The sequence below is a fragment of the Trichechus manatus genome, unplaced genomic scaffold (genome assembly GCF_000243295.1).
Source record: "Trichechus manatus latirostris isolate Lorelei unplaced genomic scaffold, TriManLat1.0 scaffold00003, whole genome shotgun sequence".
NCBI classification, from domain to species: Eukaryota; Metazoa; Chordata; class Mammalia; order Sirenia; family Trichechidae; genus Trichechus; species Trichechus manatus.
The window spans coordinates 1,822,976-1,841,724 of record NW_004443939.1 but is presented as its reverse complement, the minus strand read 5'-3'; the positions used below and the strand labels follow the sequence as shown (position 1 = coordinate 1,841,724).

Genomic DNA, 18,749 nt, shown 5'->3' with positions numbered 1-18,749 from the left:
TTATTGGAGTAGTTTAATCTATGTGCTTTTATTGTGATTCTTGATCCATTTGGACATTTTCCCATCATATTTTATGATTTTATATTTACCATGCAGTTTCTTTACTTGCGATTTTCTTTCTTTTCTGACTTATTTTTTAATATTTAAGCTTTCTCATTGTATATCCCTTTTATACTAGTGTAGAAGTTAAATATTCTATAATGATTCTTTTTTACTGGTTACAGCTTAATTTTTGACATCCACAATTAACAAAGTTGAATGTTAATCAAAATCTCTATCCTGCTCCTAAATAGTGCAAAGACTTGAAAATGCCCTAACCCCCATAGCCCTTTCCAGTATATTTCATGTTATTATTTAATATTATTAATAAGTTACATCTTATTCTTAAACTCCAATAGTTATTTTTAACAGTATTTACTTAGACTTACCAATTACTTTGTTAATTTTTTGCTCACCATTGTTTCTTATATCCTACTTCATTTGGAGTACAAATTTTTTTTTTCTTGGTTGAAATGCATCACTTAGTGATATATTTTAGTGGGGATCTGTGAGTAGTAAATGCATTTTTTTGTATTCTGAAAATGTCTTTGTTTCTCCCTCACTCTCGAACGGTCTTTCTTCAGCACCTTAAGATATTGTCTACAATTTCTACCATTTTGTTGCTAATGAGAATTCTATTGCCAGTATGATTGCTATTCCTTAGTAGATAATCAGTCTTTTCTCTCACACAACTTTTAAATAATTTTCCTTTTTTTCCTTTGATGTATGCTAATTCATTACAAACTGTATTCTTTGATGTATGTTAATTCATTACCATTTCTTTTCAGTTTTGATCCATGTTTAATGAAAAAAGTTACATGAATAGAAATGGACATTTGTTTTCATTTCTCATTATTAAAGTTGCTTCAGTCAGACTCATGTCCCTTTTCAGTTTCAGAAAAGTCTTGGTTAGTATCATCGGAATTTTGCCTTCTTGTGCCCATTCTCTTTCTTTTAGAATCTCTAGTACATGTATGTCAGCCTTCTAATTCTATCTTCTGTATCTCTTAGGCTCTCTTTTAATATTTTTCATCTCTTATTAGCTCTACAAGAAGACCTAAGGGTTCAACAGTTAAGCGCCCAGCTACTAGCCCAGAGGTTGATGGTTCAAACCTACCCAAGGGCTCTGTGGAAGAAAGACCTGGTGATCTGCTCCTATAAAGATTATAGCCTAGAAAACCCCACGGGGAAGTTCTAATCTGTCACATGGGGTTGCTATGATCAGAATCAACTTGAAGGCACCTAACAACAACAACAATATGTCTATGTTAGTTTCTGGGTAATTTTCTCAGATTTAACTAATTCAATTTTCTCTTCTGCTGTGTTAAGTCTGCTTTTCAACCTCTACATGAAATTTTTTTCAAGAAATGTATTTTTTATTTCTATAACTCCCTTTTTTTTGTCCCAAAGTTTACATGCTCATTTTTTTCACTATCTTGGCTTTTATTCTCCTTTTTATTTTCTTGAATACTTAAGACATAGTTGTTTTAAGTCACTTCCATGTTATTCTATTATTTAATTCTCCCATTATAACTATTGACTATCTCACAGCGGCACATCTCATTGTGTGGTTTGCAGTTTTTAACTGCAAGCGTATTTTGAGTGGAGATTTTCTTTGGAAACCATAGGTGTCATAGTTTGTGGGAGCATCTTTATAGAGTAATTTCTGATTTGCCTTTACTAGGTGATTTGGGTTTCAAGTCTCAGTTTTGCTTTGTGTCTCTAAAATACACAGACAATATGAGTTTAGACCCCACACCTGTACTTTGTTGTTGAGTTTCTGGGTTTCTGGTTTCTCATGGGTGATTCTTTTACCTCCTACAGCCATAGTCAGATGGCAAGCTTCCCTGCTCCTGTTCTGGGAGAGTGGACATATATTTTTTAGAACACATTTCACAGCAGGGGCAGTATGTTGTGACTCTGGACTTCATGCTGATAGCTCAATTACAACTTCCCATTCACATAAGGCCTATAACTCAGACTTCTCTTCTAACTCGGACCTTAAATCCCCAGCCTCCAGTCATTAAGATCTTTCTTTATCTGGTCCCAAATTCCCTTAGAGTGCCTTGGCTTCAGTTTTCACTTACAACTTTGTGAGTTTCCTCTCTGTGTCTGGAACATGGGAATCTCACTTTATTTATTTCTAGGTGAGCTGTGTAACCTTTGTACAATTCTTTGTATTATTATGTCTTATCCAGAATTCGTATGTGTTTAGAGTAGGGCTAGCATACTTTCCATATCTGCTTATTCAGCATATTGACCAGTCTATATGTATATTACTTTCCTAGTGGGGAAAAAATACAAAAAGTCTTTAAATGTGTTTAAAGAAATGTTTTTCACAAGTAACCTTTTTTTCTCCACGCTCTCAGTGCTGAATTTGAAGACCCACATAATTATGAGGCAACAATTTCATATCTGAGACACTCTGGCAACGCCATTAACCTGTGCACCACAGAAGAAATTGCTGATTGTAAGTCTGCTAAGCCAATTAATATTGTAACCCTGTGTGGAATGAAAATGTGTCAAAAATAGGATTTTTTCCTCTAGTTAAGTTTAAAACTGCACAGCCACACTGCTCTACCATCTCATTCCCCGCCCCCCCCTTGTCTGGCCTCTTTAAAAAATAAATACATCTAGTTGGGCATCAATGCTATCTCACAATTCCTGTTGCAGCCTTCTTTCAACTTCTCCTTTTCTGTCTCTCAACAATCAACTTAGATGCTTTAACTTTGGTAGATATGTAGGAGGGAAAATCAAGATATAGCGAATTCATTTTTCTTCCTTCTCCTTCTATAGGAACTTCATCTCTCTTTTTGTGGTGTCTCTCTTGAAGTACCCTGGTTACTCAGTGTGTGGAGAGGGAGATAACAGACCATAAGAATTAAGCCCCTGTGTTCGCTCTAAAAAAGAGCAGGGATTTATTTAATGGATCTGACCACTGGCTCAGAGCTAAGTCTTCCTGCCTCTGGTATTTCTGAAAAAATTCAGACTTTTTGTGCAGAAAGAGTTCCTTTCAGAAAAGAAGGTGAAGAAACAGGGACTTATAGCATTTCTACAAATTTCTATGTCTTTGTTTTGCCTAAGAGTCAGGTAGTCCTCCTCAAAGGGCGTATGTATTAGTGCTGGAATAAATCCTAATATTTATTGAGACTGTCCTATGTGTCATGGTTCTGTGTTAGGTTCCCTGGGTATATCCTGTTGATATAGTGGTTTTATTAACCCATTTTTAGAGACAGGAAACTAAAGATCAGAGAGGTGGAGTTATACAAGGCTATACACACACACACAAAAGCCCAAATAAAAGCATGCTTTTTCGAGCTAATGGACCTGGAAAGGGCAGCCTATCAAGACGAAAAAAAGTTTAAGAAAATAACGATTCCGCTTCAGCAAAACTCCAGGGGGGGAGAAAAAACTGTAGCCCCATCCCTATCAATACGAGCAAACGCTGAGTAGAGATCTTAGTCTTCCAGCCGCATTTTGCCTTAATGATGAATTCCAACCCGTCTTTGGGGTGGTGTTAGGGAAGGCCGTGTAGGGAGCTGGGACTTTCATCCCCTTCAAGCAGTAATGAGGCCTAACCCATAGTGTAAATGAAGACTATGTGGAACTTGGACTTCCACCACCACCCCAGCAGTGATGAGGTGCCCCTTCCTCTCCCTGCTGGGGTAGTGTCAAAGGAGACCTAATGAGAGTCAGTACTTCCACCACTATCCAGTGGTAATGAGATCACTTCCTGTTTGTGGTATTTGTAGTGGCCACATAGGGAGCAGTAACAAGGCACTCCTAGTCCTCCCAGCCATGGTGGTATCAGCGGAAGCCTAGTGGGGTGTCAGAAGGCTCACCTTTCCCAGCAGTAACAAGGAGCCCCTCTTTCCTTCAGGTGTCAGTGGAGGCCAAGTGGGAAACCTGGACTTCTATACCCGCTGGCAATAGAAAGGTGATGCTCCCCCTCCTTCCTTTTCTGGTTGGTGTCAGAAAAAAGAAAACAGCTAAAACAGTAGGGTTAAATATCTAGGGTCTTATAACATAAAACCCAAAAGTTCCAGATTTCGATTTAAAATCACTCATCAGACCAGAAATCAGGAAAATCTCAACTTGAATGAAAAAAGATAATCAATAGACAGCAACACTGAGATGACTGGGGTGTTAGAGAATTTTCTGACAAAAATTTTAAAGTGGCTATTATAAAAATACTTCAATGAGAAATTATGAACATGTTTAAAAGAAATGAAAAAAAAAATAGATTCACCAAAAGAGAAATAAATAAATAAACTAAATGGAAATTTTATAACTGAAAAATATAATAAGCAGAATAAAAAGTTAAATCGATGGGTTCAGTGAATAAAAAGGACAGATGAAAGAATCAGCAAACTTGGAAATACCACACACAAAAAATTGCCATCGAGTCAATTCCAATGCATAGTATAAGCAATAGAAATTACCCAATCTGAACAACAGAGAGAGAATAGACTGAAAAAATTGATCAGAGTGTCAGGTCCTGTGGAACTATAACAAAAGATCTAACATTTGTGTCATCGGAGTCCTGGAAGGAAAGGAGAAAGAGGGTGCGACTGAAAAAGTACTTGAAGAAGTAATGACTGAAAATTGCCCAAATTTGGTAATAGACATAAAACTACAGAGTCAAGAAGCCAAGCAAACTTCTAGCAAGATAAACCCAAAGACATCCACACCTAGACATATAATCAAACTTCTGAAAAATAAACACAGAGAAAAAATCTTGAAAGCAGTGAAAGAGAATGCCTTCCTTATCTTTAGGGAGAAAAACAATTCAAATAATGGTGAATTTCTCATCAGAAACCATGGAGGCCAGGGTAAGTAACACAACATTTTTCAAGTGCTGAGAAAAAAGAACCGTCAACCCAGAATCCTATTACTAAAATAGTCTTCAAGTAATAAAGGGGAAACAATGACTGTCTTAGTTATCTAGTGCTGCTATAACAGAAACACCACAAGTGTATGGTTTTAACGAAGAGAAGTTTATTTCCTCACAGTTAAAGTAGGCTAAAAGTCCAAATTCAGGGCGTCAGCTCCAGGGGAAGGCTTTTTCTCTCTGTCAGCCTTCTTCTCTTGGGTGTTCCCCCAGACTAGGAGCTTGTCTGCACAGGGACCCCGGTCCAAAGGACGCGCTCTGCTCCTGGCACTGTTTTCTTGATGGTATGAGGTCCCCCTGTCTCACTGCTCACGTCTGTCTTTTATATGTCAAAGAGATTGCCTCAGGACACAATCCAGTCTTGTAGATCAGGTGCTGCCTTACTAACACAACTGCCACCCATCCTCCCTCATTAACATCATAGAGGCAGGTTTACAACCTACAGGAAAATCACACAGTACCAGGAATCATGGCCAAGCCAAATTGATACACACATTTTTGGGGGGACATAATTCAAACAATGACAATGACATTCTCAGAAGAAGGAAAACTAAAACTAAGAAAATTAATTTCAGCAGACCTAATCTAAAAGAATGGCTAAAGGAAGTTTTCTATACAGAAAAGAAATGATAAAAAAAAACTTTGGAGCATCAAAACGGAAGAAAGAATAACGGAAACAGTAAAAATATGGGTAAATATAATATATTTTTATTCTTGAGTTTCGTAAATTATGTTTGATGGTTGAAGCAAAAATTTATAACTTTGTCTGAAGTAGCTCTAAATGTATGAAAAGGAAATATTTAAGACAGTTATATTATAAGGAGGAAGAGGAAAGGGACAAAGGTAGTGTCTACACTTCACTTGAACAGATAAAATGTCCACACCAATAGACCATGATAAATTATGTATATACAATGTAATATCTACAGCAACCACACAAAGCTATACAAGGAGATGCTATAAAAATACTATAGATAAATCAAAATGAATTCTAAAAAGTATTTTAAAAAACACACAGGAAGACAGGAAATATTAAATGGAGAAATGAAAAACAGAGAGAACAAACATAAAAAATAAAGGGCAGACTTGAGCCCTAACATATCAATAACATATCAGTACTTACAGTAAATGTAAAGTATCTAAATACACCAATTAAAAGGCAGAGACTGGCAGTGTCTTAAAAAACATCACCCAACTATATGCTGTCTACAAGACACTCTCTTCAAGTATTACAGTATATATTACAGTATAAGTGGATTGAAAGTAAAAGGATGGAAAATGATATATTATGGAACATTAATCAAAAGAAAGCAAGTGTGGCTATATTAATATTAGATAAAGTAGTCTCCAGAGCAAAGAAAATTACCAGAGGCAGAGAGGGACATTATGTAATGATAGAAGGGTCAATTCACCAAGAAGACATAGCAATCCTAAATATGTACACATTGAATGGCAGAGCTGTAAAATATGTGAAGCCAAAACTGAAATGAGAAATAGACAAATAGATAATTATTGTCTATTAGACTAGACTTCTGTACCCCTCTCTCAACAATTGGTAGAACAATGTGATGGAAAAGCAGCAAGGATACTATCTTAGTCATCTAATGCTGCTATAACAGAAATATCACAAGTGGATGGCTTTAACAAACGGAAGTTTATTCTCTCACAGTCTGGTAGGCTAGAAGTCCCAATTCAGGGCATCAGCTCCAGGGAAATACTTTCTGTCTCTGTTGGCTCTGAAGGAAGGTCCTTGTCATCAGTCTTCCCCTGGACTAGGAGCTTCTCAATGCAGGGACCCCAGGTACGAAGGACACATTCTTCTGGCACTATTTCCTTGGTGGTATGAGGTCCCCCTGTCTATCTGCTCACTTCTGTCTTTTATATCTCGTAAGAGATTGGCTTAAGACACAATCTAATCTTGTAGATCTCATCAATATAACTGGTGCTAATATATCTCAGTAACGTCATAGTGATAGGATTTACAACCCATAGGAAAATCACATCAGATGACAGAATGGTGGACAATCACACAATACTGGCAATCATGGCCTAGCCAAATTGATACACATATTTTGGGGGAACACAATTCAATCCATTACAGATACAGAAGAACTCAACAATTCTGTCAACCACAAGGATCTAATCAACATTTATAGAACACTCCACACAAGAGCAGACTACACATTCTTGTCAAATGCCCATACAGCATGTACTACTATAGACCATATCCTGGGCCATAAAACAAACCTCAAAAAATTTAAAAGAAGTGAAGTTACGCAGAATATGTTCTCTGACCACAATGGAATCAAACTAGATATGAATAACAGAAAGATAACAGGAAAATCTCCAAACACTTAGAAACTAAACAACACACCTCTAAATAATTGGTGGTCAAAGAGGACATTTCAAGAAAAATTAAAAAAAAAAAAATTGAAGTCAATAAAAATGAAAATACAACATATCAAAATTTGGGGGAGACAGATTAAGCAGTGCTTAGAGAGAAATTTATCCTAAATGTTTACTTTAGAAAAGAGGAAAAGTCTCAAATCAACAATCTAAGATCGTACTCCAAGAACATAGAAAAATAACAGCAAAATAAACCCAAAGCAGGTATAAGGGAAGAAATAATAAAGATAAGAATAGAAATAAATGAAATTGAAAACAGAAAAACAGTAGAGAAAATCTTAGTTCTTTGAAAAGAACAATAAAATTGACAAACCTCAGCAAGTCTGACGAAGAAAAAAAGAAAGAAGACACAATTACCAATATCAAAAATGAAACAAGGGTATCACTTCAGACCCTGCAGACATCTAAAGAATAGTAAGGGAATACTATGAACAACTGTGCACACATAAATTTGACAACTTCTATAAAAATGGAATACTTCTTTAAAAAGCACAAACTGTGACAACACCCTCAAAATAGATAATTTGAATAGCACTATAACTATTAAGGAAATCAAATCCATAATTTTAAAACTCACCCCCAAAAAATCTCCAAGCCCAAATAGTTTCATTGGAGAAATTCTACAAAATGTTTATAGAAGAATTAACATGAATTCCACACAGGGTATTACCCTGATACCAAAACCAGAAATAGTACAGAAAAAGAAAACTACAGATCAATATCCCTCATAAATACAGACAAAAAAATTCTTAACAAAAATTAAGCAAATAGAATTCAGCAAGTTATAAAAGGAATTATATACCATGACCAAGGGCAGTTTCTTTCAGGGATGAAAAGCTGGTTCAATATTCAAAAATCAATCAATGAAATCCACCATATTGCCTGGCTAAAGAAGAAAAATCATATCACATCAATCTGCAGAAAAAGCATTTGACAAATTTCAGCACCCATTCATGATAAAAATTCTTAGGAAAAAAAGGAATAGAGGGGACTTCCTCAACTTGCTAAAGAGCATTTACAAAAAACCTACAGCTAATGTAATACATAATAGTGAAACACTGAGTGCTTTCCCCTTAAGAGCAAGGACAAGGCAAGTGTATCCACTCTCACCACTCTTATTCAACATAGTACTGGAAATTCTAGCCACTGAAATAAGACAAGGAAACAAAACGCATACAGATCAGAAAGGAAGAAATAAAACTGTCCACTTGAAGATGACATGATTATATATGTAGAATATCCCAAGAAATTTACACACACACACACACACAAAAAAAAAAAACAAAAACAAACACAGAACTAACAAGTGTGTTCAACAAGGTCACAAGATAAAAGATAAACATACAAAAATCAATTGTATTTCTATATACTAGAACATGAACATGTGGACATAAAAATTTTAAGATGCAATACCATTAGCATTCGCTCAAAAAGAAAAGTTACTTAAACTGAAATCTAACAAAACGTATAGAAATTATACACTGAAAAATTTAAAATGTTGATGAAACAAAGAAAATTTAAATAAATGGAAAGACATACCAAGCTCATGGGTTGGAAAACTCAATATAGTAAAAGTGCCAATTCTCCCCAAATTGATGACAAATTTAATGCAATGCCTATTGAATTCCCCAGTGAAATATTTTGTAGATATAGACAAGATTATTCTAAAATATAGACAGAAAAGCAAAAGAGCTAGAATAGCTTAAAACTATTTTGAAAGAATAATAAAGTAGGAGGAATTGGTCTACTCAATTTCAAGATTTATTATACAGTTACAGTAATTAAGGCTGTGTGGCTTTGGTAGAAAGATAGACACATAGAACACTAAAACAGAAGAGAGAACTTAGAAATGACCTACAAAATATGCCTAACTAATTTTTTTAACATAAGTGAAAAAGCAATAAAATAGAGGAAAGACAGCCTTTGAACAAATAAATGGTGATGGAGCAAATGAATATCCTTACGCAAAAATAAGTAAATAAACCTTGACCTAAGTCTCAAGTGTCAGCAGTTCAAACCCACCAGTCGCTCTGCAGGAGAAAGATGTGGCGGTCTACTTCCATAAAGATTACAGCCTTGGAAACCCTATGGGGCAGTTCTACTCTGTCCTGCAGGGTCACTATGATTTGGAATTGACTTGATGGCAATAGGAAATCTCACACGTTATATAAAAATATAAAAATTAACTCAAAATAGATACAGACTTAAATGTAAACCATAGAACTATAAAAGTTGTAGAAAGAAAACAAAGGTGAAAAAGTTTGGGATCTAGGGCTAGTCAAAGAGTTTTTAGACTTGACACAAAAAGCACAATCCATAAAAGGAAAAGTGGATAAATTGGACTTCATCAATATAAAAGACTTTTGCTCTGTAAAAAACTCTGTTGAAAGAATAAAAAGACATGCTACAGACTAAGAGAAAATATTTGAAAATCTCGTATCTAACAAAAGACCAGTATCTAGAATATGTAAAGAAATCTCAAAACTCAACAATAAAAAAAAAACAATTTAAAAACGAGCAACATTCATAAACAACATTTCACTAAAGAGGATATACAAAGGGCATATAAGTACATGAAAATATATCATTATCATTAGCAATTAAGGAAATGCAACTTAAAACTACAATGAGATATCACTACACACCTATCAGAAAGACTGAACGAAACAAAAAACACTACCACCAAATGCTGGTGATGATGTAAAGAAACTGGATCACTCATATATTGCCTATAGGAACGTAAAATGGCACAGCCACTCTGGAAAACAGTTTGGCAGTTTCTTAAAAAATTAAACATGAAACTACCATATGACCGAGAATTGCACTCCTGGGCATTTATACCAGAGAAATGAATACGTACGTTCACGCAAAAATCTGTACAGAAATGTTCATAGCAGCTTTATTTGTAATAGCCAAAACCTAGAAACAACCCAGAGGTCCGTCAGTGGGTGAATAGTTAAACAAACTGTGGTACATCCATACCACGGAATACTACTCAGCAATAAAAGGAACAAAATACTACTACACACAAAATTTGGATGAATCTCCAGAGAATTACGCTGCATGAAAAAAAGCCAGTCAAAAAAGATTACGTGCTGTATGATTCCATTATATAATATTCTACAGAAGAAAAAATAACGGTCAACACTACAGGCCCTAATACACAGCATTAACAGGAATACAAACCTTAACTAACAAATCACAAACACCAGAAGATAAGCTAGATAACTGGGAACTTCTAAAAATTAAACACTTATGCTTATCAAAAGACTTCACCAAAAGAGTAAAAACAGAACCTACAGACTGGGAAAAATTTTTTGGCTATGACAAATCCGATTAAGTTCTAATCTCTAAAATCTATAGGAAAATCCAACACCTCTACAACAAAAAGACAAAAAATCCAGTTAAAAAATGGCAAAGGATATGAACAGATGCTTCACCAAAGAAGACATTCAATCAGCTAACAGACACATGAGGAAATGCTCACGATCACTAGCCATTAGAGAAATGCAGATCAAAACCATAGTGAGATATCATCTCACCCAGACATTACCGGCATGAATCAAAAAAAAAAGAACAAAAACAAACAAACAGAAAATAACAAATGTTAGAGAGGCTGCTGGGAGATTGGAACTCTTATACACTGCTGGTGGGAATTCAAAATGGTACAACCATTTTGGAAAACGATACGGCTCTTTCTTAAAAAGCTAGAAACAGAAATACCATATGATCCAGCAATCCCACTCCTAGGAATAGATCCTAGAGAAATAAGAGCAGTCACACAAATAGACATATGCACACCCATGTTCACTGCAGCATTGGTCACAATAGCAAAAAGATGGAAACAACCTCGGTACTCATCAACAGATGAATGGATAAACTATGGTACATACACACAATGGAACACTACGAAACAATAAAGAACACAATGATGAATCTGTGAAGCATCTCACAACACGGATGAATCAGGAGGGCATTATGCTGAGTGAAACAAGTCAATCACGAATGGACAAATATTGTATGAGACCAGTGCTATAAAAACTCATGAAAAGATTTACACACAGAAAGAAACAATCTTTGATGGTTACGAGGGAGGGGAGGAGTGGGGAGGGAAAAACACTAACCAGACAATAGATAAGCGGTAACTCTGGTGAAGGGTAAGACAGGACACAGTACTGGAGAAGCCAGCACAACTTGTCCAAGGCAAGGTCATGGAAGCTCCATAAACACATCCAAATTCCCTGAGGGACCAAATTACTGAGCTGAGGGCTGTAGGGACCAAGATCTTGGGGAACATCCAGCTCAACTGGCATAATATAGTTTATAAAGAAAATTTTCTTCATCCTACTTTGGTAAACAGTGTCTGAAGTCTTAAAAGCTTGTGAACGGCCATCAAAGATGTATCTACTGGTCCCACCCCATCCGGAGCAAAGAAGAATGAAGAAAACCAAAGACACAAGGGAAAGATTAGCGCAAAGGACTAATGGACTACGAGTACTATAACCTCCACCAGACTGAGTCCAGCACAACTAGATGGTGCCTGGCTACCACCACCAACTTGCTCTGACAGGGATCACAATACAGGGTCCCAGACAGGGCTGGAGAAAACAGTAGAACAAAATTCTAACTCACAAAAAAAAAAAAAAAAAAAAAAAAAAAAAAGACCAGACTTACTGGTCTGAGAGAGATGGGAGAAATCCAGAGAGTATGACCTCCGGACACCCTTTTAGCTCAGTAATGAAGTCACTCCTGAGGTTCACCCTTCAGCCAAAGATTAGACAGGCCCATAAAACAAAACGAGACTAAATGGACATACTAGTCCAGGGTCAAGGATGAGAAGGCAGGAGGGGACAGGAAAGCTGGTAACGGGAAACCTAAGGTTGAGAAGGGGAGAGTGTTGACATGTTTTGGGGTTGACAACCAATGTCACAAAACAATATGTATTTTAATTGTTTAATGAGAAGCTAGTTTGCTCTGTAAACCTTCTTCTAAAGTACAATAAAAAAAAAGAAGTTAGCTTTCTGTATCAACACTTAACTTGCCCACAGTCCCTAAGGAAAACCTAGAATTTTATTTATTGTATCAATGTATTGAATGTTTAGAATAATAAAGGCTTTAAAATGCAGCATGTGGTTTACTCAGTATTTTAAACTAGTTTCAGGACTCTAGCAGCAAGAAAGAGAAAAGAAACACGGAGGGAGGAGCCCCACTTACCACACAGGCATATTCATTAGCAGTGGGGTGGGGGGAGGATTTTTATAGCTAAGTTTTCATCAAAGAAAAATCAAATAAATAATTTTATCCAAAAAATGCATCACTCTCTATACAATGTTCAAGCATATTACATCTACACATTATCTCCTTTAATCTCTCCGTTAACTCTCTAAGGGAGGAACCAATTGGCTCAGTTTCACAGATGAGCAAACTGAGGGTCTAAGAAGTGAAGTAATTTATCTGAAATCCCATAGGCAAGAAGTGGCAGAACGGGGATTGAGCCCCAATTTTCGCCACTACCAGTGATTGTTCATAATTAAGCTTACCACTGTGTCATTAAAAAACTCCACAGAGCCATCTGAACAGTCAAAAGGTATTCAAGCCTTAGTTGGTGGTCTACTGTCTTTAAAATGTATTTAAGAAAACAGAACGCTAGCAGACCACTTTTAGCGTGGTATGGAGTTCATTTTGTTGAAGTGGGATTTAGGCTTTTGTTTACCTGCTACCTTTCCCTTTCCTTTCAACTTTGCCTTCTGACTGTTGCTACTACATTTCAGCACTTTCCCTTAAGCATGGAGCAGGAATCGATTGACCAAAACAGGAAACTGAAAATTTTGCATATATTTTCATCAACTGTAAATTCCATCCTGGAAGTCCCCGCAGTGACACCGGAATATCCCCAACCACTGAGATAAAGCCTCATATACATCAATATTCTGAAGGCTGAGTAAATGGAATACTGCAATCTTTCCTAATTGCTTTAATCCTGGGTACTGTAAGAAATGGGTGGGTTAACTGCCTTGGAATAAAGTTTTTTTCCATATTTATTTTAGCAATTTATGAAGTTGGAATTGAAGAACTCCAAAAGGTATTGTTTCCTTTTTCCTTACCAACTTTATAACTAAATAAACTAAAACAGGTGTACAGGGTTAATCCTAAAGTAGTTTCTTTTATGAGGGAGGAAGGGTCTTCTTTGTTTTCGGTTTTCCCCCTATTTCTGAGGTTTTCCCAGACTCGAGATGCTGAGATTCTGAATGTTGAGCCCTGCAGAAAATGCGTGATAGCATGAGAGGAGGTGTCCTAATCTATCCCAGCCCCTTCTCTACAGCAGCCGGCACCCACTGGCCTTGAATAACCACTTTGTCCTTTCCAGGGAAAAGAGTTCTTGGGCACAGTCTAAATTTGTATATCCTGTTGTTTCAAGAAAATGACCAGACATTTCAATGTATATTCTGGGCTCCTACTCCCTGTTGGAAACCCTGGTGGTGTAGTGGTTAAGAGCTATAGCTGTTAACCAAAAGGTTGGCAGTTCAAATCTACCAGGCACTCCTTGGAAACCCTATGAGGCACTTCTGCTCTGCTCTATAGGGTTGTTTATGTATTGGAATCGACTTGACGGCAATGGATTTGGTTTGATTTTTTTGTACTCCCTGTTGGGTGCTGTGCTAGGTGCTACTTTGGAGGCAATAACAGCTTGGTTAAGGGCCTGAACCCCAGCTTTTTCACCTCCTGGCTGTGTGATCTTGAACCTTCATTTCTTCATCTGTAAAGTAGGGATAATAGATATACCCACATCTGGAGCTATTGTGGGAATGAAAATAAGGTAAATGCAGGTAAACAGTTTCGTAGGAAGTGCCTGGAACAGAGCATTTTACCTCTCTTAGCCTCAGCTTGAAGTTCCTGGGTGGTACAAATTGTTGACACGCTCATCTGCGAATGGAAAGATTAGAAGTTTAAGTACACCCAGAGACGTTTTGGAAGAAAAGCCTGGAGATCTATTTCTGAAAAATCAGCCATTGAAAACCCTATGGAGCCCAGTCCTACCCTGATGTACATGGGGTTGCCATGAGTCAGAATCAACTCAACGGCAGCTGGTGGTGGTGGTGGTGGTGGAGCCTCAGCTGTGTGCTCTGTAAAATGGGGTGTTGTCCATGATGGCAGGAAGCATACGCTTCTGGTTACTGTGTCTGACGTAGTAGATGCTCAATATATAAGGAGTCCAATACTTACTTCACTGAATTGCTGAGAGTATGAAGTCAGACAGAGTATGTAAGCGCCTAATACAGCACCTGGCACCCGGTAGGCACTCACCTAATGTTTTTTAACTGGGTCAGTTCAGGTTCTACTCCTTTTCACTGTGTGCATTTAGTCTAGTTCCTACATCTCTCTGCTTAGTTTTGTTATGGTTACTTTTAAGGATTATTCGTTAGTGGATACACTTTATAGCTAGACAAATATGAAAGATTATTTCTATTAAAAGAATATCCATACCAAAAACCAAACCCATTGCCTTCGAGTAGATTCCAACTCATAGTGACCCTACAGGACAGAGCAGAACTGCCCCACAGGGTTTCCAAGGAGCATCTGGTGGATTTGAACTACCAACCTTTTGGTTAGCAGCCGAGCTCTTAACCACTGTGCCACTAGGGCTCCATTATTAAGAATAGAAATGTTCTATTAAAATGCTTCACTTACCTAGCAACATTAGCAAATACTAAACTGTTCTGCACAAGTAAACTCTCCAAATGACTGAATTTTGCCCCATTCAAATAAAAATTATGAAAGTATTTTTAATTTTTAAGTCATTTAATCCTCAGACATGTGTTATGTTCATTTTTCATTTTTAGGCATGGTGAGTGGAATCTGACTCCACCCCTTCTTGATGACTTGGAGGGCTCCTGAGCATAGAGACTGAGAGGGGCATAGTCCATGCTCTTCTTCGGTCATGCTCTTGGACCCTTGCAGGGGTTCAGAGCTAGTTGCCTTCACACCAAACTGCAATTCCTGCCTCTGTTTTCTGTAATTGTCTCATATCTCTTCTCTGACAATGATCAATTCTTGCTATTATTAATAACCTTGTGTCTAGTAGTGAGCCATTCATGTGACCAAGCGTGTACGGAGTCCCTGTTGTGTGCCAGGGAGCACTCAACACCATAGCACTCAATCGTCACAGTTACCCTGTGAGCTGGTATCACTGCCACCATTTTACAGATGAGAACAACACTGAGGCTCAGAGAGGTTAAACAACCTGTAACTAAGGTAGCAGAAATATAAAACAAGCTCTATCTGACTTACTATTCTACGAGTGCTGCCATCCAATTTGCTAGAATTATATGTTCGATAAAAATCAATAGGACCTGGATAAAGGCTTTCAGGGCTCCTCTCAAAGGACAGCATATGAGTTATGTCTGGATTTTGTGGCAGCCATTTTGAATGCTTTGATACTTTTTGTTTCCTCCAGGTCCCTGGCTAGATTCCAAACAATTAATGGCATCAAACATGATTACTGGATAAATGAGGGGCTATATTGTGGTCATTGGGTCATAATTTATATAAGAGTCAAATCTATATCATGTGAGAGCTGAAATTTGATCAAAGGGTACATGATAAGCAAGTACGGGATAATTCTCAGCACTTGTGTCACACACTTGCACATACCAATTTTGCCCAGAAACATTGCGCAAATACCACCAGTTCATATTTACTCCTATGACTTTGAAGTTCTTTATTCTATAGATGCGTTCCTGGAAAAGCATGCAGAGAGCCATTTCTTTTTCTAAGTCAAATCATACTTTCCTTCTGGAACACACCATCACTTCAGGAATGCTATTTTTGTTTTCTGACTGATCTTCAACTCAACTGGCAACAATTCATAGAACTTTCTCCTGTCAGCGTCTGCCTTCACTCTGGACTGAGACCTCATCCGCATCACCTTTTGGCCTAGTCTCTAAATGATTTGTAACTGAACAACAGAGGACTGATTTGGGCTGATTTATGAAAATGACCATTTTCCTCTTTACTTTCAGCCTTGGAAGAGTTTTCTCAATCAAGAACTCAGGTGAGTTTTATCTTCAATATGAAAAACATTAGTCCAACCACTGACCCTCTGATGGCTGAACTAGCTTTCCAGCAACTATGTTTCCAGTGCCTGACCAGGTTCTGTCCCCAGTGACCTGCCAGGTACCTGGTACAAGAAGATGCTTGATGACTGTGGCCTTGCCTTTCTCTCTCACCTCATGCTAGCCTACACTCCACTCTCTTAGCGAACACTTTCCGAGCACCTGGCAAGTGCCAAGCATGGGGCCGTGGCCGTGATGGAGACCTAGCCCTTGCCCTCAGGACTCTTGAATTAGTGGGAGAGTCACACAACTCAACAGGCAAATAGCAACCATGTGAATCCCAAAGAACTTACATGCTGTGTAAAGCACCATGCTGTCAAGTCTCTCTGCCTTTGCTCATTTAATTCATTCATTTATACCCACTGAATGGTCTGGTAAACGTCTACTGATCCTTCAAGCGTCCCTGTTCTAAAAACCCTTCCTTGACTGCCCTCCTTCACAGTCAGGTAACCGAGAGGTAACCAGTCTTTATGGTTCCACTGTAAGGTATACATGTTTACACTAATGTCACTGCATGTAGTGTCATCATTTTCATCCTTGCCCTCCCCACCGCCCTGTTGTCTGTGAGCTCCTTGTGGGCAGGGGCCATGTTTTATTGTTCTTGGCATTCCTGGTACCCCTCATGCTTCCTGAGTCCAGAGCAGTGCCCTGGCACACAAGAGTGCTCTTACCTGCGTCTTCAGGATCCACTTCTATCACTTCTCCACTGGAGTTATGCTTACTGCATTAGAGTAATCATGGCTGGTGAGCTCTAGAGAAGCAAGACTCCAAATTTCCTGGTTGAGGTTAAAAACGCAATTGCTGAATCATGATAGAAAATCTGTTTCAGCTGGCTGGGCTACCATCTTTTCTCTCCTCGAGTTCCTGCCTCTCTCTAAATTGCAGGACCTCCCCCCCACCCCATCATTACCCTTTAGCACCTAGCACAGTGCTCGGCTCATGACAGGCACACATGGAATGATTAATCAGTTAGTTCAGTATTTATTAAGCTTTTATTCTGTTCAGACACTGCTAGATTCTCAAGGTTCATAAACAAACAATACATTCCACATCCTCAGAACAAGATGGGAGTGGAGGCTAGCGTGGCTGGGGTAGGGATTACTTGGAAGGGGAAACTACCAAACAAATAGAAAATTACAGTATAACACAATTACTGCCATGGAAGTTGTACAAGCACAGAGGTGGGGCATGAAAACCAGCCTGGAGGTTCCAGATGTACATCCTTGAAGAGGTGACAGCTGAGCTCAATTGTGAAAGATGTGTAGGAATTGGGCACCGGGGAAATGGTAGAAAGTGTGGTCTGGGCACAAGGGAAAGTGTGAGCGAAGACATAGAGTGTCAAATAGGAGGCATGTGCAGGAACTTAGAGACAGTTTGATACTGTTTGAGCTCAATTAATTCATTAACTCACTCCCACTGAATGAATGGTCTGGCAAACTTCTACTAATCCTTCAGTGCAGTGTGGGAGCAGCAAGGAACGAAGCTGGGGAAGTGGGCAGACTGAATCCAGGAGGGCACTGAGTGCCCTAATTAATCATTTAGACCAGCCCTGACCAATCAAAATATAATACAAGCCATATATGTAATTTGAGATATTCTACTAGTTATATTTAAAAAAGTAAAAAGAAACAGATGAAATTAATTTTAATAATTTATTTCACCCAATATATCCAAAATATTATCATATCAGTACATAATCAATACAAAAATTATTAATGAGGTATTTTACATTCTTTTTCTTTTCCTTTTTTTAAAAAATTATACTTTAGATGAAGGTTTACAGAACAAACCAGCTTCTCGTTAAACCATTAGTACACATATTGTTGTGACACTGGTTGCCAACCCCACGGACATGTCAACACTCTCACCTTCTCCACCTTGGATTCTCTATTACCAGCTTTCCTGTCCCCTCCTGCCTTCTCATCCTTGCCCCTGGGCTGGTGTGTCCATTTAGTCTCGTTTTGTTTTATGGGCCTGTCTAATTTTTGGCTGAAGGGTGAACCTCAGGAGTGGCTTCATTACTGAGCTAAAAGGGTGTCTGGGCACCATACTCTCGGGGTGTCTCCAGTCTCTGTCAGACCAGTGGTCTGGTCTTTTTTTCCTGAATTTGAATTCTGTTCTACATTTTTCTCCCGTTCTGTCCAGGACTGTCTGTTGTGATCCTTGTCAGAGCGGTCAGTGGTGGTAGCCAGGCATCATCTAGTTCTTCTGGTCTCAGGCTGGGGGAGTCTCTAGGTCATGTGATCCTTCAGTCCTTTGGGCTAATATTCTCCTCATGTCTTTGGTTTTCTTCATTCTCC

The 18,749-nt window shown here is 38.1% G+C and overlaps 1 protein-coding gene across 1 annotated transcript in view; it reads left to right on the top strand.

Annotated features, from left to right (window-relative positions):
* Window positions 1–18,749, top strand: part of FYB2 (FYN binding protein 2) — a 115,388-nt gene that overhangs the window by 41,904 nt on the left and 54,735 nt on the right. The window contains 3 exon segments of the mRNA XM_004369123.2: window positions 2,409–2,509; window positions 13,384–13,418; window positions 16,357–16,388. Coding sequence (XP_004369180.1) covers window positions 2,409–2,509; window positions 13,384–13,418; window positions 16,357–16,388 — 168 coding nt within the window.